At 34.5% G+C, this 26295-nt stretch overlaps 3 protein-coding genes across 6 annotated transcripts in view; 1 reads left to right on the plus strand and 2 right to left on the minus strand.

Annotated features, from left to right (window-relative positions):
• The window catches only part of LOC144445565 (epidermal growth factor receptor-like), a 57471-nt gene extending 53717 nt beyond the window's left edge, over positions 1-3754 (minus strand). For both annotated transcript variants that reach the window (XM_078135170.1, XM_078135172.1), the window contains exon 1: positions 3585-3754. In XM_078135170.1, coding sequence (XP_077991296.1) covers positions 3585-3747 — 163 coding nt within the window. In that variant the 5' untranslated portion in view covers positions 3748-3754. The remainder of the gene's footprint in view (positions 1-3584) is intronic.
• A 3306-nt stretch (positions 3755-7060) lies between these two features.
• Positions 7061-18435, minus strand: LOC144445632 (N-alpha-acetyltransferase 38, NatC auxiliary subunit-like). Of its 3 annotated transcripts, none has more exons than XM_078135256.1 (3): positions 18376-18435; positions 14319-14496; positions 7061-8741 (listed from the first exon to the last, which is right to left on the minus strand). In XM_078135256.1, exons 2-3 carry the CDS (start codon positions 14452-14454, stop codon positions 8632-8634), a joined length of 246 nt encoding a protein of 81 aa, XP_077991382.1. In that variant the 5' UTR covers positions 14455-14496; positions 18376-18435; the 3' UTR covers positions 7061-8631. The 3 variants fall into 3 exon arrangements, with proteins under 3 accessions (XP_077991382.1, XP_077991380.1, XP_077991381.1); XM_078135254.1 differs by lacking the exon at positions 18376-18435 and adding an exon at positions 18259-18329; XM_078135255.1 differs by lacking the exon at positions 18376-18435 and adding an exon at positions 15283-15301.
• Positions 18436-18588: 153 nt separating this feature from the next.
• Positions 18589-25452, plus strand: LOC144445706 (cytochrome b5 domain-containing protein 1-like). Its single transcript, XM_078135349.1, has 4 exons — positions 18589-18771; positions 20062-20138; positions 20454-20672; positions 24125-25452. Exons 1-4 carry the CDS (start codon positions 18654-18656, stop codon positions 24353-24355), a joined length of 645 nt encoding a protein of 214 aa, XP_077991475.1. The 5' UTR covers positions 18589-18653; the 3' UTR covers positions 24356-25452.
• Positions 25453-26295: the final 843 nt, after the last annotated feature.

Raw genomic sequence — 26295 nt, forward strand, 5'->3', positions numbered from 1 at the left:
CTATTATCTGGATAATGTTCATATAGAATTCTTTGTATTATCTGGATAATATTCATATAGAATTCTTTCTATTATCTGGATAATGTTCATATAGAATTCTTTCTATTATCTGGATAATGTTCTTATAGAATTATTTCTATTATCTGGATAATGTTCTTATAGAATTCTTTCTATTATCTGGATAATGTTCATATAGAATTCTTTGTATTATCTGGATAATGTACATATAGAATTCTTTGTATTATCTGGATAATGTTCATATAGAATTCTTTCTATTATCTGAATAATGTTCATATAGAATTCTTTCTATTATCTGGATAATGTTCATATAGAATTCTTTGTATTATCTGGATAATGTTCATATAGAATTCTTTTTATTATCTGGATAATGTTCATATAGAATTCTTTCTATTATCTGGATAATGTTCATATAGAATTCTTTCTATTATCTGGATAATGTTCATATAGAATTCTTTCTATTATCTTGATAATGTACATATAGAATTCTTTCTATTATCTTGATAATGTACATATAGAATTATTTCTATTATCTGGATAATGTTCATATAGAATTCTTTCTATTATCTTGATAATGTACATATAGAATTCTTTCTATTATCTGGATAATGTACATATAGAATTCTTTCTATTATCTGGATAATGTTCATATAGAATTCTTTCTATTATCTGGATAATGTTCATATAGAATTCTTTCTATTATCTGGATAATGTTCATATAGAATTATTTCTATTATCTGGATAATGTTCATATAGAATTCTTTTTATTATCTGGATAATGTTCATATAGAATTCTTTCTATTATCTGGATAATGTTCATATAGAATTCTTTCTATTATCTGGATAATGTTAATATAGAATTATTTCTATTATCTGGATAATGTTCATATAGAATTCTTTCTATTATCTGGATAATGTTCATATAGAATTCTTTCTATTATCTGGATAATGTTCATATAGAATTCTTTGTATTATCTGGATAATGTACATATAGAATTCTTTCTATTATCTGGATAATGTTCATATAGAATTCTTTGTATTATCTGGATAATGTACATATAGAATTCTTTCTATTATCTGGATAATGTTCATATAGAATTCTTTGTATTATCTGGATAATGTACATATAGAATTCTTTCTACTATCTGGATAATGTTCATATAGAATTCTTTGTATTATCTGGATAATGTTAATATAGAATTATTTCTATTATCTGGATAATGTTCATATAGAATTCTTTCTATTATCTGGATAATGTACATATAGAATTCTTTCTATTATCTGGATAATGTTCATATAGAATTCTTTGTATTATCTGGATAATGTTAATATAGAATTATTTCTATTATCTGGATAATGTTCATATAGAATTCTTTCTATTATCTGGATAATGTACATATAGAATTCTTTCTATTATCTGGATAATGTTCATATAGAATTCTTTGTATTATCTGGATAATGTTAATATAGAATTATTTCTATTATCTGTGTTTATCTAGCAATGCATTGCTTGTCAAGACGAATGGACATGATGAATATCAATCATACATGTACACTTTTGAATTTTACGTGATGGTGTCTAGTTTTTCCTTGCATAGACACAACAATGTTTACCCAAATATGATACAATATACAATGTTGTCAGTTTCATAGCATTTGATGTAATAATATAAGCTTATATGCTAATTACTACACTTTGTCTTGAAACATACAATGTACTACACTCAGTCATATTCGTGGGTGAATTATATACACAGTATATACTAAGGTTGTCTATTCTAGCATAGACGTTGGTGGAGGGTCTATGAGTCTAGAAACATGTAGAACGAAGAAGACTGATCGAATAAACAACATGTAGACAAAACAAAGAGCCTCTATCACGGTGCCTCTGTCACGATGCCTCTATCACCGTGCCTCTATCACGGGCCGCGATCACAGTCACTGTGATTGCCTCTGTCACAGTGCTAACTCATCTCAGTGCCTCTATCACACTGTGACAGTGCCTACGTGGTGGATAAAACAATCAATGTAATAGCAATGTATCTCGATAATATAGGCTAGGCTTCGATCTGTACTTCGTTATAGTAATTAGTCAGGATTCCAATGAGGTCGCTAACTAAAATCGTAACGATACCGTAGGAACTAGACAAAATAGTAACTTATTCTTTACCGTATTTACATGTAATCATATGGTGATAGAAAATAGAATAGCCACTCCACTTTGTTGCAAAGGTTTCTATGTCAAATGCCTGACATAGCTATGTATATTGACAACTTTAACCTTTAACCCTTAACCTTTCTCATTACGCCAATTCAATTATTTACAGCATCAGACATTCATGTTACCTTCGATCTGTGACAGAAACATAAATCACGTTGTCTCCGGAAATTACACATGGTTATTCATTTTATAAATTGTTAAATTTTATACAACTTTACTCGAGTGCAATTAGTGTACTCCAGATCGATAATTAACTCATACAAACACAACAACTATCACATATTGAGACGTTTTGTTTGATTGAGTGCTCTGTGTTTCACCGCTTCACATCGCACTATGTCAGCATAATGCATTTATTAATAAGTATGTAAAGTATGCCTCATTGTAGACATTTCTACTGTAGTCTGTAGATGACTACTATCTCAGTAAAATTAGTTTTATTTCTGCACACAGCATTGGAGCTACTTTAATTCGAATTACACAAACCAAGAAATGTCATGCTGTTAACTTTATCTAATTCAACAAATGACACGCCGTAAAGTATGCAATTGACTAATTGCATAAGAAAACGTCACGGCTTGGTCTGACCATAGACCCTCGGTCTGACCTTTCAAATAGCTATGAATATAAATGAAAAGAGATCGTATCATCAATGGCACTGTATTCCGGGGTCGGTCGTAATGTATATGTATTCCAACTCTACCCGCACTGTCCGGAGTGTCAAAATGTATCGACTGTAAAATGACAACTGCAGAGTGCAACCAAAATAGTCTACACACAAATGGATTCTACATTTCCTTTGGGCGTTATATAGTGTGAACATGAATTCACAGGAACACGTGATTACATGATGGCTATTTATGTTGAAAGGAAGTGTATCTCCTTACATAACGGAAAGTCTGTTCTCTTTAAAAGTCAATGCTAATAATTTTTGTCGTCCCAGTTGTCTAGCCTACAGAGCAAATATTAGACTGGTTGACAATTAATGCCATACATATCTTTATACTACCAACATCTGTATACATTATTACAATGGCCATCTTAACCTATATCATATGGGTATTTTTTAAACATTCCTTCGTTTACCACTAGACGATCTTTCCAACTACAATTATGTGCCCCTGTATATTGACTTTCTGGTTTAAGTCAAAAGAGAGTTGTTACTGTCCAGTCTGTACAGTTATATATTAAGGCCGATGTGGGCAATCGAGCGTTATATATAGAAATGATTGTCTTAGTATGGAGTTCTTCGTACAGCGGAAGACATATGAGTGTATCGAGGTCATGTCATATCGACTGCACGTATATATGTATTTATGGGTTGAGTACATACATGTATACTTACTTATAGGGCACGGTCCATTACAGGCTTCACACTCGCCATTTTCGTTTAAAAATGTCCCATCAGAACACGAATTAGCACTACTAAGATGGTCTCCAAGTAAATATCCAACAGCCGAAATAAAAAGCCATACATTTGCCATCGTCCACGGAGCCATACCGTACATGGCTATAGTTGTTTATTTCACGCCTCAGCTTTCTGTTATTTAATCACTGGATGGAAAGTATCTTCAAACCTAGGGAGTCTTACGAATGGAAAGGAGACGTACGTCATCGTTCATATACAGGGGCTTGGGAATTGGCCATATTCGTTAACAAATAGTTATTTTTTTAGCACAACTGAACTAGGTTCAGTAGTGCTATATGCGCGATTAGGGTGGCCCATAGGAGACAGAGGAAAACTAAATTTGTGAAATAAATAATTGATTTTTGAGAGCAAAATATTTGATACAAGAATAAAACTTTACTTTCATATGACAAGACATTATTTTTTTTGGTCAAAATAAAAATATCAAAGCAAAAAACTACTATTTCTGTGACAAAAACTTTCTTTTTACAGAGCAGAAAATTAATTTGCAAAACGAAAATTTTCATTCTTGTGGCCCAAACTTTATTTTCGAGTGATAACATTTAAGTTGCAGTATAAAAGGTTTAATTTTTGGTGCAACGTTTGAAACATTAGAGCCAATTTTTCTAAAGTTTTGTAACAAGACTTAAAACATCACATTGCAAACTATTAATCCTCAGAGCAGTACACCAAGTTTTCGTGAAAAAACTCTAAATTTGTGTAAAAAGTATTAAATCACAAGCCGAAATATGAATTTAAGTCGATTAAAATCTTATCTCTGATTGCAGAAACATTCTTTTCTTATCGACGAGATTTACTTAACACAGGATGCAACATTAATGTCTGGGGACGAAACATTAATATGCGAGGACTATGGCGCATTATTGGGGCCATTATTATGTACAACTTATTTGATTCGTCTCAACAACTTATTTGGCAACTCGACATCTTATTAATTGATTCGTCTCAATAACTTATTTGGCACCTCGACATCTTATTTGACTCGTCTCAACAATTTATTTGGCTCCTCGATAACTTATTTGCCTCAACAACTTCTTTGGCTCTTCGATAACTTATTTGACTCGCCTCGACAACTTATTTGAGTCGTCATCTGCATATTCGCCATGTGTACATCTCATTCAAGTACTCTATCGCACGTTCTGCTGGTAGACCTAATTTGAACACCCCAAGTCACTGGAGATGTTTACCATGCCAAATAAGATATCGAGCATCATCGAGTCAAATGTGACAAGCATTATTCTTAGAATACTTTTGTATGTTAATGGTGAAATCAAATTTAGAACACTAAGATTGAAGGTAGTGATGTTGATTTGTAAGATAAAATGTTGAATCGTAGAACCGTGAAATCAAAATGTTGAACTGAGAAATAGAATGTTGAACTATGAAATACAATGTTGAACTGAGAAATAGAATGTCGAATAGTGGAACCCTGAAATCAAATGTGTAACTGTGAAATTGGGTTTAGAAGAATGAGTAGTCGAATAAAACAGGAAGCAGAGTAATCGAATGTCGAACTGTACAATAGAATACAGAATTAAACATGGAAAATAGAATACAGAATTAAAAAATGGAAAGTTGAGTTGTAAAATTTCATTCAGAAATGAAAGTTCAGTTGTTTCATTGCATTCAGTTTTGGAATGACGAATTGTAAAATGGAATATAGAACAGAAAAATAGATATTTGAGTTGTAAAATTGAAATAAGAATAGCTATTGCAAGACATGTGGGAATTGAATACTAGAACCCAGTATTAAATAGCACTATTGCAAGAAATGTGGGAAGTGAATACTAGCACCCTGTAATAGCACTATTGCAAGACATGTGGGAATTGAATACTAGCACCCAGTATTAGCATGGAACTATAACAAAACCCAAGATGGTTACAAAGGCCAAAGAAAATGATTATCAAAATCTTGCGAAATTAAAATGCTAATTACTTTTCTAAGTATGAATGAATGAATGAGTGAGTGACTGTTGTTCTTATAACCCCCTCCCCAACCTACACATTTCAAATACTACCCTTATTTTCATCATCATCGCCATCAACTACCTCACGCCTCGGTCCTTTTTTGCCATCACTACGCATGACCACATATTACATATACACAAACAGTTCATCTTTTTTCTCTTTCTTCTCATTTTGGGTTGTCCTCAGGTTAGGTTAATAGGTCAGTGGGTCGGTAGTTTGGATTATTTTCACTTGCCTGGCTATGGACTTTCTCTCGTACCTAACATCCACAGACACAAATTTCGCACTTCCACCACTGTCTCCATTTTCACCGCATCTCTGTTTGCATTCGTCATCTTTGCTGCATCTTCATCTACATTCGCCATACTTCCTGCATCTCCACCTGCATTCGTCATCTTCACCCTGTGTCATATTCAAGTTATTTTTACACCAACACCAACACAAACTATAAGTTTTCATGTTTGAGAGTGACAATGGCACCATACCCTCATAACTCCTCACTATTGGCAGTCAAGCATTGTGAGTGTGTGTATTAAACTTGCCCCCCCCCCAAAAAAAAAAATAATAATAATAATTAATAAAAGTAATAAATAAAAATAAAGGAAAAACTATGTCCTCTTGTATATAAAAGGGATTCAACACACATTCATACATCCCATAATGATCACATCTTTTATAAGAAACATATAGAATACATGTGTGCAGTCTAGTGTTTGAATATGCTTTGCACTCCATGCACAATATAAACAGAAGTCTACATAATAATCATCTCTATGCTGATTAATTGTAATGTTTTTGTATTGCATGATAATATTGGGGATAAATCAATTATCCCTAATCTTAACTGATTTTGAGATTCTCGTCCTAGAAATTATATAGTAAAACAAACTGAGATTCACTGTGCCAAGTGTTTTCGTGTGAAACAGAAATAAACATGCCATAGATGAATAGAAACAATATTTTACCATAGCTTATTTTAATAAATGCATAAAATATCTAATTAAGCAATAACCGCCCGCCGAAGGAGGGTATACACGAGATTTTGGTACAATTCGCGACATATAGCACGAGCCGGATTATATGGAGCAAATTGTACCATATTCGAGTGTATACCCGCCTTCGGCGGGCAGTTATTGCTTAATTAGATATTAACCCTGACGCACTTGACTGATGGTTAAAAGTTAAATTGGTGTTGCTTGATTCAACGAGAGCAGGACGATTTTGTAGAAATCCTTAAAAAAGGAGTATAGTAACCATGCCTCCACCTATGGACACATTCTCATATGTATAACTGTGTGTACATGTAAGTTAAGACAATGGGACACAAGTGAAAATAGAAAGTTAAAAGGAGATAATGAGGGGTTATTTAGAACAACAACTACAACTGTGATTAACTAGAAATATTTATTTATAAGATGAACGCCTGTATTGAAAATGTTACATGCTGAATGCAGGTACTTACTTGTAACCTGTACATGTCATATCATATAGTACAATAAATCCAATCAAATTAATTTTGGGGTCTGCACCCTTATGATTCTATTCTGTTAAGGTACTACATGTACATTGTACTTATGGATAAAATCAGCCTCTAATTCAAATGTACAATGTCTAATTATTTGATAGGTTAACAATTTGTACATGTATTATTGACTGTAAAGTCCACTTACAGCTATTGTACACTTTCACAATGGATCAACATCACTAATTTTTGGTTACTACAATACTAATTGACAGAATAACACGTCTTTACATTAAAAATAGGATATGCTATATTAATTAACTTGTATGCTTCTTGAAACAGATAATTTAATAATTCCTTTGGAGATTCCATATATTTTTGTATTTCAATGTTCAGTTTATGAAGTGGAAGTATATTTCTTCTGACATAGTGATACTTGTTTCTCTTATAACTAACTTTGACATGAAGGCTATCTCCCATAGTCTGTAAGATAGACCATCATGCCACGCTATCAGCTAGCACTCATAGTCTGTACTATTCTATGGGACTGTACTAGTCTGTAAGACAGACCATCATGTCACGCTATCAGCCAGCACTCAACGTCTGTACTATTCTATAGGACTGTACTAGTCTGTAAGATAGACAATCATGCCACGCTATCAGCCAGCACTCAACGTCTGTACTATTCTATAGGACTGTACTAGTCTGTAAGATAGACCATCATGCCACGCTATCAGCCAGCACTCATTGTCTGTACTATTCTATGGGACTGTACTAGTCTGTAAGATAGACCATCATGCCACGCTATCAGCCAGCACTCATTGTCTGTACTATTCTATAGGACTGTACTAGTCTGTAAGATAGACCATCATGCCACGCTATCAGCTAGCACTCAACATCTGTACTATTCTATGGGACTGTACTAGTCTGTAAGATAGACCATCATGTCACGCTATCAGCCAGCATTCATAGTCTATACTATTCTATGGGACTGTGCCTGCTAGATCAAAGGATTTAAGCCACTCCTTGAACTTGTGATTACAAAAAATGTAAAAGTTCAAACAGAGGTCATTAGGTGGATTAAAAATTAAAAAGACAGGATAGTTTCTCCTTCTGATCTTAAGAATGATTGTGTCTTATGGTGATACTTGTTAATTGTTTGTACTTGTATTGATAAAATACAAGACTTTGGCTCCAAACTTACAGTTTACTGTTGCTGTAAGATTAGGTGGCTGGTCTCATAAATCAGCACTGAAAGGCTGACATCATGGTCAGTTTGATACCTTGTAGAGCATTTAACAATATTGATTGGCTGCAACCCAGTCTGGTTGCTTGTGGGGAATATTGGGTACATTAGTACAGTCATGGTTAAGAAGCCTGATAGGACTAAACAACATGACCTATCTTATAGTCAACATCTCCCATAAGTCACTTTGATCTGAATGCCATCTCCCATAACATGAATACATCTACTATGCATTCTGTACTTCCTGTACATTGAAAATCATGCTTGTTGTATCAGAGACAGATTGTTCACATCTCAGCCTGTCTTGGGCTATATAAATCCACCTCAATAGATACAATATGTGGTCCTGGCACCATGGCAAGTCCGAGTACCCTTGGATCTTCTTTACATTCACTTTCTACAAGAAAAGTAGATTGCATTTGATTAAATAAAACTAAAAGTTGGTAGGTGATATCTTTCTCAAGGCTAACCACAAGGATCAGCCAGCATGTAATTGATTGATCGGTCATTTTATTGATTATTTGATTGATTGATTGATTGATTGACTGATTGACTGATTGCATGATTAAGTTTTGTGGTGAATAGAACTTATTTTTTGTGTGATATATGTATTTATCAACTGACTGATTTTTATGGTGATGGAAATTTTTTTTTCCTTCTTTCCCTGGCTTGGTTTCTCTCTTTCAGCCGTATATAATTCTCTCTTCATTGACTAAATAAAGACATCTTGTCCATTCTTTTCTTCTTATCTAAATCAAAACACCCCTAATTACCAAGGTATCAGTTAAAGGAGGTTTATCTCTTAACTTCTGGGAGATTATCAAACCAAGCCATGTACAAACTACATGTAGTATCTCTTTCATAACTTTTACTATCGTACATGTACAAACCTGGTGGAATGACATACTCATACTATTGTACTAACCTGGTGGATTGACATACTCATACTATCGTACAAACCTGGTGGAATGACATACTCATACTATTGTACTAACCTGGTGGAATGACATACTCATACTATTGTACTAACCTGGTGGATTGACATACTCATACTATCGTACAAACCTGGTGGAATGACATATTCTTACTATCGTACTAACCTGGTGGATTGACATACCAGGGCTCGAAATTCGTTTTTTTTCTTGGTAGCCCAGTTGGGCTACCATCATTTAAATTTGGTAGCCCAAGAGCAGTGACTGGTAGCCCATATGCATACATTCCTAAATTAATGGTGTCTGTGTATATATGTAACTATATGATGTATTGAATTTGATGATTGATTGAATAACTTGAGAGGTCACGTTAACGCTTTATGTGTGTGTATTTCACGCCATCTTTGACATTGGGGATGCAATTTTTTGCATGTATGTGTCCTCTGGGGACGTGTCATAAAGAGGGGACATATGAGGCTTACTGTTAGCAAACAATGTACGGTTATTATTGCAATGAATAGTAAGATATCTAGTCGGAGTTCTTACTTGTAACTATTAGCTAAATCTCTTGGTGCAGTGAGACCTGTAAAATCTGAATATGATTCAACGTATGGAAAACGTATAAACAGTTTCATAAGCCCCATGGCCATTTCCTGATGTGGAGACTACGTCTTGGGTAGTTTAGAAACTATGTGCTGTTATCATTATCTATCCACGTGATTGGTTACTTATTAACAGACGGGTTAGACAGGTTTTGTATCAATACATGACGGCCATTACGGCAAAGCCCCTTCCATTCATGGGCGAAGAGATAATCAAACAGAGTCTAAGACCACATCGGCAGACAGTCCATGCTGAAAACTTCACTCAGATAAATTCAAACCATCACGTCACCATTTCATTCTCACTAAAACTTCAACTACTAGATCAAATGCATTACTTGAATTTTACCATTCACCACTGCATGCTCTCTGTAGTTGCGTAAGCGTGGTTTACACACGGAATGTTTTAGGCATCGTTCAAGAATAAACGAATCTGTAGGACAGGTGTATACCAAGATAACAGTTCTCATCAGCAGCATAAGATTTTATCAAACACCATTACAACTGTGTCTCTGTCAAGTTGAAAGTTAAAGCTGTCATTCATGTGATGGAATTTAGTTACTGCAGTGCTGTACCGAGAGTGTACTGTACTCCGACTCTGAGAAGAGCCGAAATGGCCTGGGCCAGAGATCATATTTCCAGAGAGTGATTACCATGGAAAATTGAAAGTACAGAAAGATAACATTAAATTGCTATACAGAATATTGTTGCATATAAATGTTTTGTTGTGATATTTTAGAAGTACAAGCTGTGTATACGTTATACGGAAGAATGACGTGTCCAGTGTACAAGTATTTCGTGTACATTTGATATACATGTAGTGTGGATGCAAATTTGGAAAAGACGCACTGATTTTAACGCTAATTTTGGCGAGAACACGTCCCACAGGACTGCGACCTCGGAGGCCCCCGGCTAGGGAAGGCGTCGGAGTCAGGCTGTCACAGTTTCATTCAAAACATAGTAGCCCAACTGGGCTACCACTCACATAATTTGGTAGCCCAGAGACAAACATTGGTAGTCTGTGGACGTGGGACTACCGCGAATTTCGAGCCCTGCATACTCATACTATCGTACAAACCTGGTGGAATGACATACTCATACTATCGTACAAACCTGGTGGATTGACATATTCTTACTATCGTACAAACCTGGTGAATTGACATATTCTTACTATCGTACTAACCTGGTGAATTGACATATTCATACTATCGTACAAACCTGGTGGATTGACATACTCATACTATCGTACAAACCTGGTGGAATGACATACTCATACTATCGTACAAACCTGGTGGATTGACATATTCTTACTATCATACAAACCTGGTGGATTGACATACTCATACTATTGTACAAACCTGGTGGAATGACATACTCATACTATCGTACAAACCTGGTGGAATGACATATTCTTACTATCGTACAAACCTGGTGAATTGACATATTCTTACTATCGTACTAACCTGGTGAATTGACATATTCATACTATCGTACAAACCTGGTGGATTGACATACTCATACTATCGTACAAACCTGGTGGAATGACATACTCATACTATCATACAAACCTGGTGGATTGACATACTCATACTATCGTACTAACCTGGTGGATTGACATATTCATACTATCGTACAAACCTGGTGGATTGACATACTCACACTATTGTACTAACCTGGTGAATTGACATACTCATACTATCGTACAAACCTGGTGGAATGACATACTCATACTATCGTACAAACCTGGTGGATTTACATACTCATACTATTGTACTAACCTGGTGGATTGACATACTCATACTATCGTACAAACCTGGTGGATTGACATACTCATACTATCGTACAAACCTGGTGGATTGACATACTCATACTATCGTACAAACCTGGTGGATTGACATATTCTTACTATTGTACTAACCTGGTGGAATGACATACTCATACTATTGTACAAACCTGGTGGATTGACATACTCATACTATCGTACAAACCTGGTGGATTGACATATTCTTACTATTGTACTAACCTGGTGGAATGACATACTCATACTATTGTACTAACCTGGTGGAATGACATATTCTTACTATTGTACAAACCTGGTGGATTGACATACTCATACTATTGTACTAACCTGGTGGATTGACATATTCTTACTATCGTACAAACCTGGTGGATTGACATACTCATACTATCATACAAACCTGGTGGATTGACATATTCTTACTATCGTACTAACCTGCATGGTGGATTGACATATTCTTACTATTGTACTAACCTGGTGGATTGACATATTCTTACTATCGTACTAACCTGGTGAATTGACATATTCATACTATCGTACTAACCTGGTGGATTGACATATTCATACTATCGTACTAACCTGGTGGATTGACATATTCATACTATCGTACTAACCTGGTGGATTGACATACTCATACTATCGTACAAACCTGGTGGATTGACATATTCTTACTATTGTACTAACCTGGTGAATTGACATATTCTTACTATTGTACTAACCTGATGGATTGACATACTCATACTATCGTACAAACCTGGTGGATTGACATATTCTTACTATTGTACTAACCTGATGGATTGACATACTCATACTATTGTACTAACCTGGTGGATTGACATATTCTTACTATCGTACAAACCTGGTGGATTGACATACTCATACTATTGAACTAACCTGGTGGATTGACATATTCATACTATCGTACAAACCTGGTGGATTGACATACTCATACTATTGTACAAACCTGGTGGACTGACATATTCTTACTATCGTACTAACCTGGTGAATTGACATACTCATACTATTGTACAAACCTGGTGGACTGACATATTCTTACTATTGTACAAACCTGGTGGATTGACATACTCATACTATTGTACTAACCTGGTGGATTGACATACTCATACTATTGTACTAACCTGGTGGATTGACATATTCATACTATCGTACAAACCTGGTGGATTGACATACTCATACTATTGTACAAACCTGGTGGACTGACATTCTTACTATTGTACAAACCTGGTGGATTGACATATTCTTACTATTGTACTAACCTGGTGGATTGACATATTCTTACTATTGTACTAACCTGGTGGATTGACATACTCATACTATTGTACAAACCTGGTGGATTGACAAACTCATACTATCATACTAACCTGGTGGACTGACATATTCTTACTATTGTACTAACCTGGTGGATTGACATATTCATACTATTGTACTAACCTGGTGGATTGACATATTCATACTATTGTACTAACCTGGTGGATTGACATATTCTTACTATCGTACTAACCTGGTGGACTGACATACTCATACTATTGTACTAACCTGGTGGATTGACATACTCATACTATCGTACTAACCTGGTGGATTGACATATTCATACTATTGTACTAACCTGGTGGATTGACATATACTTACTATCGTACTAACCTGGTGGATTGACATACTCATACTATTGTACAAACCTGGTGAATTGACATATTCTTACTATCGTACTAACCTGGTGGATTGACATACTCATACTATTGTACCAACCTGGTGGAATGACATATTCTTACTATCGTACAAACCTGGTGGACTGACATACTCATACTATTGTACAAACCTGGTGGAATGACATATTCTTACTATCGTACTAACCTGGTGGACTGACATACTCATACTATTGTACAAACCTGGTGGATTGACATACTCACACTATTGTACTAACCTGGTGGATTGACACACTCATACTATCGTACAAACCTGGTGGAATGACATATTCTTACTATCGTACAAACCTGGTGAATTGACATATTCTTACTATCGCACTAACCTGGTGGATTGACATATTCATACTATCGTACAAACCTGGTGGAATGACATATTCTTACTATCGTACAAACCTGGTGGAATGACATATTCTTACTATCGTACAAACCTGGTGGATTGACATATTCTTACTATCGTACAAACCTGGTGGATTGACATATTCTTACTATCGTACTAACCTGGTGGATTGACATATTGTTACTATCGTACTAACCTGGTGGATTGACATATTCTTACTATCGTACTAACCTGGTGGATTGACATATTCATACTATTGTACTAACCTGGTGGAATGACATACTCATACTATTGTACAAACCTGGTGGATTTACATACTCATACTATCGTACAAACCTGGTGGATTGACATATTCTTACTATCGTACTAACCTGGTGGATTGACATATACTTACTATCGTACAAACCTGGTGGATTGACATACTCATACTATTGTACAAACCTGGTGGATTGACATATTCTTACTATCGTACAAACCTGGTGAATTGACATATACTTACTATCGTACTAACCTGGTGAATTGACATATTCTTACTATCGTACTAACCTGGTGGACTGACATATTCTTACTATCGTACTAACCTGGTGGATTGACATATTCTTCACATGAACCAAGAATTACATTTCTATCTTTATCTGTACAAAGGAAAGTTCCTATAAGAGTTCGTCCATCTGTCATGCTAATTTTCATTCGTTTATTCAGCCAGCTTCTCAACATCTGTCTTCCTTCCGACTCTTCTCCTCCTTCATAAATTTGTTCCTAAACAGAGGTCAGAGGTCAATTATTCCTTGTCAATTATTGCTGGTGTTAAGCTCATCTTTTTATCACAACACCTAGACTTATAACAATGCTTGAAATTAACTGTAATCCCATGCCCACTGTGCAGACTACCAATTCTCGTCATGGGACTACCATAATCTGCAGCTGATAGCCCACTCAGGCTACCACTGATTATGTGATGAAGATGGACGATTTATGGACATGAAAGTATTTTTATAACACACGTTTTTCCAATAGAGGAAATCTGTTTTCCGTTTAGAAATATGGGACTACAGGTCACAATCCTTGGGCTACTAATTTCTGAAATTGGTAGCCCACTAGGACTACAAAAGGAAAAAGTTAATGTCAAGCCCTGTATAACAATGGTTTATTTCCAAACGTTGTGACCCTGGGTTCTCCACAGGAGTTGATGGGGTAATGGCTCATTAGCATAAATTAACATATATTTACATAACAAAACAATATTTGTGAGTAACTTCACAGATCAAATTACATCATAATAATAAGCAAGTAGTACATATGGTCAAAGGAAAGTTGAAGGCCAATTTATTACTTCAAAATATTAGCACCAAGAAGAAACTCATACATGTAACTTTACATATTAATTTTTTCAATCGGTGTTTTTGATTATTTTTCTTAGGAAAGCTGAAATTATTTCAATCTAAATGTCCACAAATAAAGTAGACTTTCGAAACACAAAAAGTTTGTGTATAGCTACATGCAGGCATCGTGTCTGTCCGAAATCTCGTGAAATGCAAGACTTACTATACTTTAATACTGAGGACTCCAAAAACTCGCGATAGTTTGTGACATCATGGCCATCATATCAGAAAATCCATGCTTTCATCGTAGTCGTACGGTGTACCAATCAACAATGTCAAACTACAAACTAAAAGTGTTTTCAGAGTAAATTGAACACGAAACTTATAATTGGCGAGGTACATTAGTCTGTTCAACTCTTTTTTCATGACATTGAAGAATACACATCGAAAGTCTATTCACACATAGCCTTCATGCACAGTCACATGTGAACTCATATTCCATTCCTGGACGGTGTTATTCTAGTCTTGGATGATCATAATACAAAATAATAACTTTTTAAATTATTAAAGATATTTACAAGTGTTATGGTGACTGTTCTGATAAAGAAGAAAGTTAGGAAACTGAAGGAAGCTACAGGGCATGCATTGGAGATACACAACAATTTCAACGATCCATTTTAATTCCAAAATCAACAAATACAACCAAAACATAACCACCAATGGAACTCTTAGGAAACACTTTACCCTGATTGAAAACTAACCTGCAACAACATTGATCCAAAATGGGTTTTTTGAATGCCTTTCCAAAGCAATTCCTCCACATTTTGAACAAACTGTCATTCTCGGTGATTATATCATAATTAGCATAATATATTCATTCATTGACATGTTGAACAATAGTGTAGTGACATTTTCTAGTTTAGTAACATGTTTAATGATTGATGTAATGCCTTGGTGATCACATTGAAATTGTTGTGTATCTCCGATGCATGCCCTGTAGCCTCCTTCGGTTTCCTAACTTTCTTCTTGATCACAATAGCCACCGTAACGGTAATTTTTGAATATCGTAAATACCTTTCATAACGTCATTATTTTTTGTTATGATCCTCCTCGACAAGAATAACACCATCCAGTGGAAGGAACATTATTTCACACGTGACTGTGCCTTCATGCAGACATTGATTGATGTAGCCAGTTCACACTTCATCTTCATAAATAGTGGAGTATACGTAATTAATGGTCGTCTACATTGTTCTTTCCACCAAGAGATTTTTATTGTTTGTTGTTCATTTTTACAACTGTGACCAGTGTGAAGCTGTTATTGTGTAAGCAGCTCTGATATAGTGCTCACTGAATAGGATCATGGGTAGCTGCAATAATTGTAGCGTCTTGTTGTGGTTTTGTGGGTTTTTTCGTCTGCTTTCGCGGCTACGAGATCTCGGCAAATGTATCACGTGATCAACGACCTTCGTTTTCAAAATTGTCTAGTCTCGCATGTTCGGCGGCCGTTTTTGACGGGGGAAAGGGCAGATCGGGGCGTCGATTGTGCTGCGGGGGATTCCTAGGAAGTGTTGCGGTTAGGAAATGTCAGATTTTCCGTAGGTAGGTCGATATTTTGGCAAAAATAAGGATTGATAAGTGCGATGCAGATCCGCATCGCATCAGCTGATTGGAATTCCTGCACTAGGAATTGTAGCGTTAGGTGCGGGTTAAACACTAAAACTTAAAAAGTCACCAAAACAGACGTAAAAACCCACAAAACTGCAACAAGACGCTACAATTATTGCAGCTAGTTTATAGGATGACTAGTGTCGCTGGAATCAATGAAGGCGTCGCAGCCCACGACACAAATTTGGCCTGTGGCGAACCCTGTTGCCTAATGGTCAAATCACAATTATTACATTACTTTAAAAACACACAAAGGATTGACAACTATTAGCTCGCACAGCGGCAGCAAAGCTGCTGCGTAGCGGCTCAATGACTAGTACGCATGCGCGTCGTATATACTATGCGAAAAAATTTGGTGGTTCTCCCAAGGATGCATTGCGGCGTGCAGTGACTACGCATGCGCCTTCCATATACTACGTGCTTCTACGTGCATTCTCAGCACGCGCACTACTGTATCATCGTATAGCATAGGTGACATAACATCACCATGCATTGCAATATTGTAACACTAGGCCTGTTGGCACGATTATCATAACATTGTAACGAGTATCGAGGCATCACTGTACCTCAAGGAGAAATCTTTACACTATTTGGAAGTTTGATGCATGGCGGTAGTACACGATACGGACCACTGATGACAGCGCAGTTTAATTTCCGGGTTGTGGAAGTGTGGTTTTGACATTTATGTTGTCGATAATTGATTTTTTTACATGTTCTAGAAAGAATAACTACTTTCCTGTGTTTGTTGGTATAGTAACATTCCTAAATCATCGAGTTGAATTGAGAAATCGTGATGTTTGGCAACATGTCAACAAAACATTTGTGTGCACGTTGGTGGAGGGTCTATGATAAGTTGGCTGATTGAAAATGAACAATATTAATCTAATGGCTATGATGGTTTTTGAAACCAACAACTGCATAGAGTGTTGACTTTCTTTACTTCTCGTCCATGTCAGAGAATTAGATGTCATTCAATAAAATAAATTTTGATGGTCAATACCCCTGGAAAATGACCCCAAATCAAGTGTATCAACCCTGGCCCAGGCAGCCGGTCACAAATGAATCCTGCGCGAGCTTATGGGCTTTGCCTAGTTATGATATTAAACTAAATAGTATGTGGTAACATTTCAATTAAAAACAAATTACAATGAGGGGACACACTAGTAACAATCACTATTTTGCAACTAAGTGACACGGTAAACAACTGGACTGAGTTCTTTCCGTTTAGTTCTTACTTTAAAGTTCCTAATACAAAGATGTATTACAATTTCGTTTTGGGTACCTGTGATTTCTAAGTGTTGGAACATGGTGATACCATGGTGATACAAAGTATGGTCAGGTTTTAACACTTGCGAAACAAACTGATATTCTGACGTCAAATCTCTAAAGACTCTAAGTTCAGTCGTAACTGTGATTCCTTATAGGTACTAAAAGAAACTTTGTGATTGGGCATTTCATTTTCAAAAAAATGACTAGAATATGAATATCAGAATATCAGAAATCCAAAAACGACAACATAACTTGAACTCACGCTCGTGTCTGCCATTCTTGCACTTCCTGTATTTGTTGATCGATTATTTCCTCAAATAATGGAACGCCTGCGATGTGGCGTTTAATTTTTATGTTTATTTAGAGTTACGTTCGATACCTTTGTCAAATGTAATAGGGCGTTTTATCAATCCATGGAGGTATATATATCTCCGCTTATACCGTCATGAGCAATCCTTGATGACGGAAATCATGTATGAAGCTGTATGATTGTATTAGCGCGCGCGCATGTTAATTTCGTACAAGGTCAAAGGTCGCACATACGGGGTAGTATATAATATTGTTGTGTTGGCAACAAGCACTGTGTTCGACATCTGCAAGCAAGTAGTCAGTTAGGTTGTACTTCGTCTGAGAAAAATAAGATTTCACGGGAGAAAAATGAGACCGAAGTATTACACTCCATCTGAGGTTGCTGTACACAACACTCTGAAGGACTGTTGGGTATCATTTCTCGGGAAAGTATATGATTTAACACCGCTTTGTGAGAAATATCAAGGTGAGTCGAGTTGACTACACGCACTCCGAATGAGTCCTTTAGTACAGTACTACTACTACTAGTACTAGTTCACGTTGTGCATTATAGTTGTCACTTGTACTCGTACACAGTAATGTTTGTATGATCGTGCGTGATACTTTCATGGCAGGAACTAGGGAGTCATACAGTGATGGGAAAAAAATTTGCTGCCATACCTACTCCCCCCTCCCCCAACATAAATCAAATGGTTCTCCTTAGATCAATAGATGCAATAATTGTAGCTTTGTTTTTATTTGCAATACCTTCTTATTCTGTGTTATATTTTATTTTGTGTGACAACATTTTTCATTTTACTTTTTATTTTCTTACCTGGTTGCAAAAGTAAACAATAAACTAACTGTGAATACACTTTATTAATATTAAATATAACTTTTTTCTATAGTTTATTAATATTAAATATAACTTTTTTATAGTTTATTAATGATATGTGTGTGTTTGAATAGCTCTGGAAGACGTGTCAAACTTTGTAGCATATATACATCCAGAGCTAGTGTTTGAACACCACAAATACATCATGTAAGTTATATTATAAGCAGAGACATTATCTGGATTTGCTCAAAAGAGGAAAAGGTATCAATCCTCGTCACTGTGTCAAAATGTGAAATAAGGGCTAAGCCATTAACAAAAGGAGGTGTAGCAAAATTTAGATTAACTTTATCTCAGCAACGTTTCTTGTTCTTATACTTGGAAGTCTTGATTGTTTAAAGTTTTGTTATCATTATTGTTATCATTATTGTTATTTGTTATTGTTATCATCATTATTGTTATTTGTTATTGTTATCATTATTGTTATTTGTTATTGTTATCACTATTGTTATCATTATTGTTATCATTAATGTTATTTGTTATTGTTATCATTATTGTTATTTGTTATTGTTCATTATTTTGATTTGTTATTGATATTTACTTTTGGGGTAGTAGTGGATGGTAATTTTAAAATCTATACCATTATTAGTTGTATTAGTACTATATTTGTACATCAGTATCATTTTAATAATTAGTTTTTTTTATTTTCCTAAATATAATATACATGTAAAGGGGATGTATCATGATTATGCAAATCAAGTGCACCCATGATTTGATAGGTGAGATTTGTCACATGACTGATATTAAGGTCAGTGAGTGGCTGATTGTTTTCACAGGATACATGTATGTGCAAACTGGGATATGACACATTGCAATGCTTGATACTTATCAGAAATCAGCGATTTTGTACTTTAATGAAACCTATTTTTTTAACTTTCCTACCAGGTGATGTGTTACTCAAACCAATTGTTGCTTCAGCTGGCAAAGACATTTCACATTGGTTTGATGCTAAGATTAAAGATGTAAGTTTTGTGTCTTATTCCTAATCTGTAGTATGGATACAAAGACTACTGTAACTTGACATCCCTGACTGTCACCGTGTTGTTTATTCATTAGAGACTTCAAAACACCACATAGCCATTTTAGTATTTCAACTGTTTGCTTTCCTTTTGGTGAGCAACATGATTACTTACATGTACATGTATGTGTGTCTACATCACAACTGTGTATGGCAACTGCATGATTGTTTATTTTACAGTTGAAGTTATCTGCTTGTGTGTCAGAAATGCAATGGCCCATAAGTTAAGCTTACTCCAATATCCCTGTATATATTTCAGATCCGTACACACATTGACCCAACAACAGGATGTAAAATAGCATACACACCAAATGGTAGATTCATTCACATTCCACCATCATGTCCTAGGACGGATTGGGCTAATGATTTTGGTAGACCTTGGTGGAAAGATGATGGCTTCTGTGTTGGTATACTATCAAGGAAAACAAGGTTTATCAAAGTCATCAACACATTAACATCACAGGAACAAGTTATTGAGGTTGGTCTACATTTGTGTTTGTTTATTGTGGAGGAACACAAGAGAAGCTCATCTGAGTTGACATAGTGTGACAGAGACCATTAAATTGTATGCAAATGAGGTGCAGAAACAGACTAATTTTTGTGTGACTTTATTGGTAACCAAAATGTTACATTCTAATGACACTTTTTGTATCACATATGGACTCCTGGTTACTACCGTATTACTAGTCATAAACTCCTGGTTACTACCGTATTACTAGTCATAAACTCCTGGTTACTACCGTATTACTAGTCATAAACACAATCAATGCTTTAGGCATTAAGATAATCTATGTATTATTAATAGTAAGAATATCAACCAAACAATAGTATCAATATCACCCGAACAATAGCATCAATATCACCCAAACAATAGTATCAATATCACCCAAACAATAGTATCAATATCAACCAAACAATAGTATCTATATCAACCAAACAATAATAACAATATCACCCAAACAATAGTATCAATATCAACCAAACAATAGTATCAATATCACCCAAACAATAGTATCAATATCAACCAAACAATAGTATCAATATCAACCAAACAATAGCATCAATATTAACCAAACAATAGTATCAATATCAACCAAACAATAATAACAATATCACCAAAACAATAGTATCAATATTAACCAAACAATAGCATCAATATCACCCAAACAATAGTATCAATATCAACCAAACAATAGCATCAATATCAACCAAACAATAGTATCAATATTAACCAAACAATAGTATCAATATCACCCAAACAATAGTCTCAATATCAACCAAACAGTAGCATCAATATCAACCAAACAATAGTATCAATATCAACCAAACAATAGTAACAATATCAACCAAACAATAGTATCAATATCAACCAAACAATAGTAACAATATCAACCAAACAATAGTATCAATATCAACCAAACAATAGTAACAATATCAACCAAACAATAGTATCAATATCAACCAAACAATAGTATCAATATCAACCAAACAATAGTAACAATATCAACCAAACAATAGTATCAATATCAACCAAACAATAGTATCAATATCAACCAAACAATAGTAACAATATCAACCAAACAATAGTATCAATATCAACCAAACAATAGTATCAATATCAACCAAACAATAGTATCAATATCAACCAAACAATAGTAACAATATCAACCAAACAATAGTATCAATATCAACCAAACAATAGTATCAATATCAACCAAACAATAGTAACAATATCAACCAAACAATAGTATCAATATTAACCAAACAATAGTATCAATACATGTATCAACCAAACAATAGTATCAATATCAACCAAACAATAGTAACAATATCAACCAAACAATAGTATCAATATCAACCAAACAATAGTATCAATATCAACCAAACAATAGCATCAATATCAACCAAACAATAGTATCAATATTAACCAAACAATAGCATCAATATCAACCAAACAATAGCATCAATATCAACCAAACAATAGCATCAATATCAACCAAACAATAGTATCAATATCAACCAAACAATAATATCAATATCAACCAAACAATAGCATCAATATCAACCAAACAATAATAACAATATCAACCAAACAATAGTATCAATATCAACCAAACAATAGCATCAATATCAACCAAACAATAGCATCAATATCAACCAAACAATAGCATCAATATCAACCAAACAATAGTATCAATATCAACCAAACAATAATATCAATATCAACCAAACAATAGTATCAATATCAACCAAACAATAGTATGAATATCAACCAAACAATAGTAACAATATCAACCAAACAATAGTAACAATATCAACCAAACAATAGTATCAATATCAACCAAACAATAATATCAATATCAACCAAACAATAGTAACAATATCAACCAAACAATAGTAACAATATCAACCAAACAATAGTATCAATATCAACCAAACAATAATATCAATATCAACCAAACAATAGTAACAATATCAACCAAACAATAGTATCAATATCAACCAAACAATAGTATCAATATCAACCAAACAATAATAACAATATCAACCAAACAATAGTATCAATATCACCCAAACAATAGTATCAATATCAACCAAACAATAGTAACAATATCAACCAAACAATAGTAACAATATCAACCAAACAATAATATCAATATCAACCAAACAATAGTAACAATATCAACCAAACAATAGTATCAATATCAACCAAACAATAATATCAATATCAACCAAACAATAGTAACAATATCAACCAAACAATAGTATCAATATCAACCAAACAATAATATCAATATCAACCAAACAATAATATCAATATCAACCAAACAATAGTAACAATATCAACCAAACAATAGTATCAATATCAACCAAAGAATAGTATCAATATCAACCAAACAATAATAACAATATCAACCAAACAATAGTATCAATATTAACCAAACAATAGTATCAATATCAACCAAACAATAATATCAATATCAACCAAACAATAGCATCAATATCAACCAAACAATAACATCAATATCAACCAAACAATAGCATCAATATCAACCAAACAATAACATCAATATCAACCAAACAATAGCATCAATATCAACCAAACAATAGTATCAATATCAACCAAACAATAGCATCAATATCAACCAAACAATAGTATCAATATCAACCAAACAATAGTATCAATATTAACCAAACAATAGCATCAATATCAACCAAACAATAGCATCAATATCAACCAAACAATAGCATCAATATCAACCAAACAATAGTATCAATATCAACCAAACAATAGTATCAATATCAACCAAACAATAGTATCAATATCAACCAAACAATAGTATCAATATCAACCAAACAATAGTATCAATATCAACCAAACAATAGTATCAATATCAACCAAACAATAGCATCAATATCAACCAAACAATAGTATCAATATCAACCAAACAATAGTATCAATATTAACCAAACAATAACATCAATATTAACCAAACAATAGTATCAATATCAACCAAACAATAGTATCAATATTAACCAAACAATAGTATCAATATTAACCAAACAATAGTATCAATATCAACCAAACAATAGTAACAATACACAATATAGAGACTCTGCTAGTGTAAAGTTGACTTTTAGTGTTGATAGTTTGATATTAGTCCCAAATACATTTCTTCTTCTCATTTATAGCAACTATAAAATTTCTTTCATTTAATAGCAAACCCGAAACATTTTTGTTCAGACAAGGAAAGTTCAATGGACCTAAGGGGCCTTGTTACTTTGAGTCAAAGAGGTCATGACATAGACTGACCTGGGTATATATCCCATACTTTTAATTCAGATTTGTTTCATTTTGGCTTGTGTGTGATAATATTCTTTACTTATCAATGTTGTAAATTTCTTGCTCACATTGATTTGTTTTACCAGGTGTGTTCAGAAGAAATCATGTCAGAGATATTAGATCGGTATTTGAAGTATAATGCACATGCTGCAAGCTACACCTGGAAGTATGATGGCACTAACCTTGAAATGGACAAAACATTGGAACAAAACAGTGTTTTAGATGAAGACGAAGAATTCTACAAACTCAGTATGAACGATGATGAATTCTTGCCTGCCATTCATTTGTATTTCAATGATGATCTAACAGAAGCATAACAATGTACCTTCTTCAGATTACTCACAGCGTCAACCCCCAGTTTTCCTTGCAATAGTTGTATCACCCTGTTGTTTTGTATGCTGGGTCAATCCATCCATAAGAGATTCAGGGGGGAACAGCTTATTGTATGAAATGTATGACTGATGTGAAATGGACATACTAATAATCATTCAGCATAGATTATCTGTCTGTTTCTGTGTCTACACTTAACTCCTGTAAATATTCCTTGATGTGAAATTCATGACAATAGTATATGTAGAAATTGAATATCTTTGATGATAGTTAATTTGAAATGACTTTCTATTTTGTTGTTAATATTTGCATATATATATCCAAGTTTTGTTATATATGGTAAGACAGACATGAATAAAATGTTTCTATTCCTAATTATTCTACTCCTGCCATTTATTTAAAGATTCCATGAAGAATTTGACAACCAGAGGAAATAGTATGAGGAGCAAACATACCCCATAACATCACCACAATACTGCCCTCTATGGATGTTTTTTGTCAAAATACAGGAACATTTTTCAAATAAATACTGCTCCCTAGTAACAAATGACTGGCCCATAATGATGGGGTCAAATAAACATCACCTGCTAGTTGTGTCTTGGTCAGTAAAGCTGTATAAATGAGAAACTGGTAGGAGAGAGATTTTTATGTGAAGAATTTAATCTTATATGTAGGTTAGTGGCTATGCAAATGACAAGCTCTCAAGGTAGTTGAAGTGTACAGGATTGTACTATTAGTGTGTACCAGGGGTTATGGACTGTTGACAGTCGTCCATGCCTTTTTGCTACGTTTTATGTACAATTAAAGTCGTTGCCTCGCTCCGATCTGGAGCAACACTATAACCACGTACTGATCAACCAGTGCTGAGGCATGAGTGTCCTTCGTGCCTTCCGCAATCACAGTTCCTATCAGTACGCATTAGTATTCAGTGCTACGGAGCGAGGCGACAACTTTGATTTAGATGAAACGTAGCAAAAAAGGCACGAATGACTGTCGACAGTCTACAGGGGTTATAACTTTACAACATTATAGCATATTTGTAGAAGGCATTGTTATCAATGTTAAATATTAGATATTGTTATATAATCTGTACAAACAAAATGATAAATAAATAAATAGAGAAGTGCAAACACACTATTTTCAAATATTTACCAATCAAATAGCCATATTAGATGTAACAATCTGCTGTCAGCATAGACTCTCTCACAGTCCTCGGAACTTCGCTTTACTAAAATCGACGCTAAATGAATTATTTTGTATGTACCGATACCATCTACATAACGTACTCCATCGTACTCGAACAACCTTGTACTGTGCGCCCTCATCGACCACATAGAGATATATGTTCGTTGACGTGTGACTGCGACGCTCCGTGTTATCGGGGCTTCGCGATAACACGGAGCGTCGCAGTCACACGTCAACGAATGGTTATCTCTATCATGGTCGATGAGGGCGCACAGTACAAGGATATTCGAGTACGGTTAATTAGCTGGCATCGGTACATACAAAATAATTCGTTTAACTTTAATTTTAGTAAAGCGAAGCTCCGAGGGCTGTAAGAGAGTCTACATCATACCATGGTATAAAAAAACTGTCAATTATGTTTATTTAATTGAAAATCAATCATGTATGTGTGACCGGGGTCACTAAATAACTGCGGCAAAGAGACGTGTTTCACTCAATCTCTAACAAGACTTTATTCACACTCACGTGTAGACAATAGACGACTAGAAAAACCTACAATGAATATACAAAAAAAGAAAAGCATACGTAGGTTTACACAACTCAAAGCAGATACATAAGGCGAACAATAATTCATTAAATAGGACTAATAAAAGTAACACAAGTATAATGAATTATAAATAGTACATAAACTCTTACCCCGCACGTAGGCTAGACCGAGAGGGACATTGAGTGACACTACCTA

This window comes from Glandiceps talaboti, chromosome 14 (assembly GCF_964340395.1).
Source record: "Glandiceps talaboti chromosome 14, keGlaTala1.1, whole genome shotgun sequence".
Classification (NCBI taxonomy): Eukaryota; Metazoa; Hemichordata; class Enteropneusta; family Spengelidae; genus Glandiceps; species Glandiceps talaboti.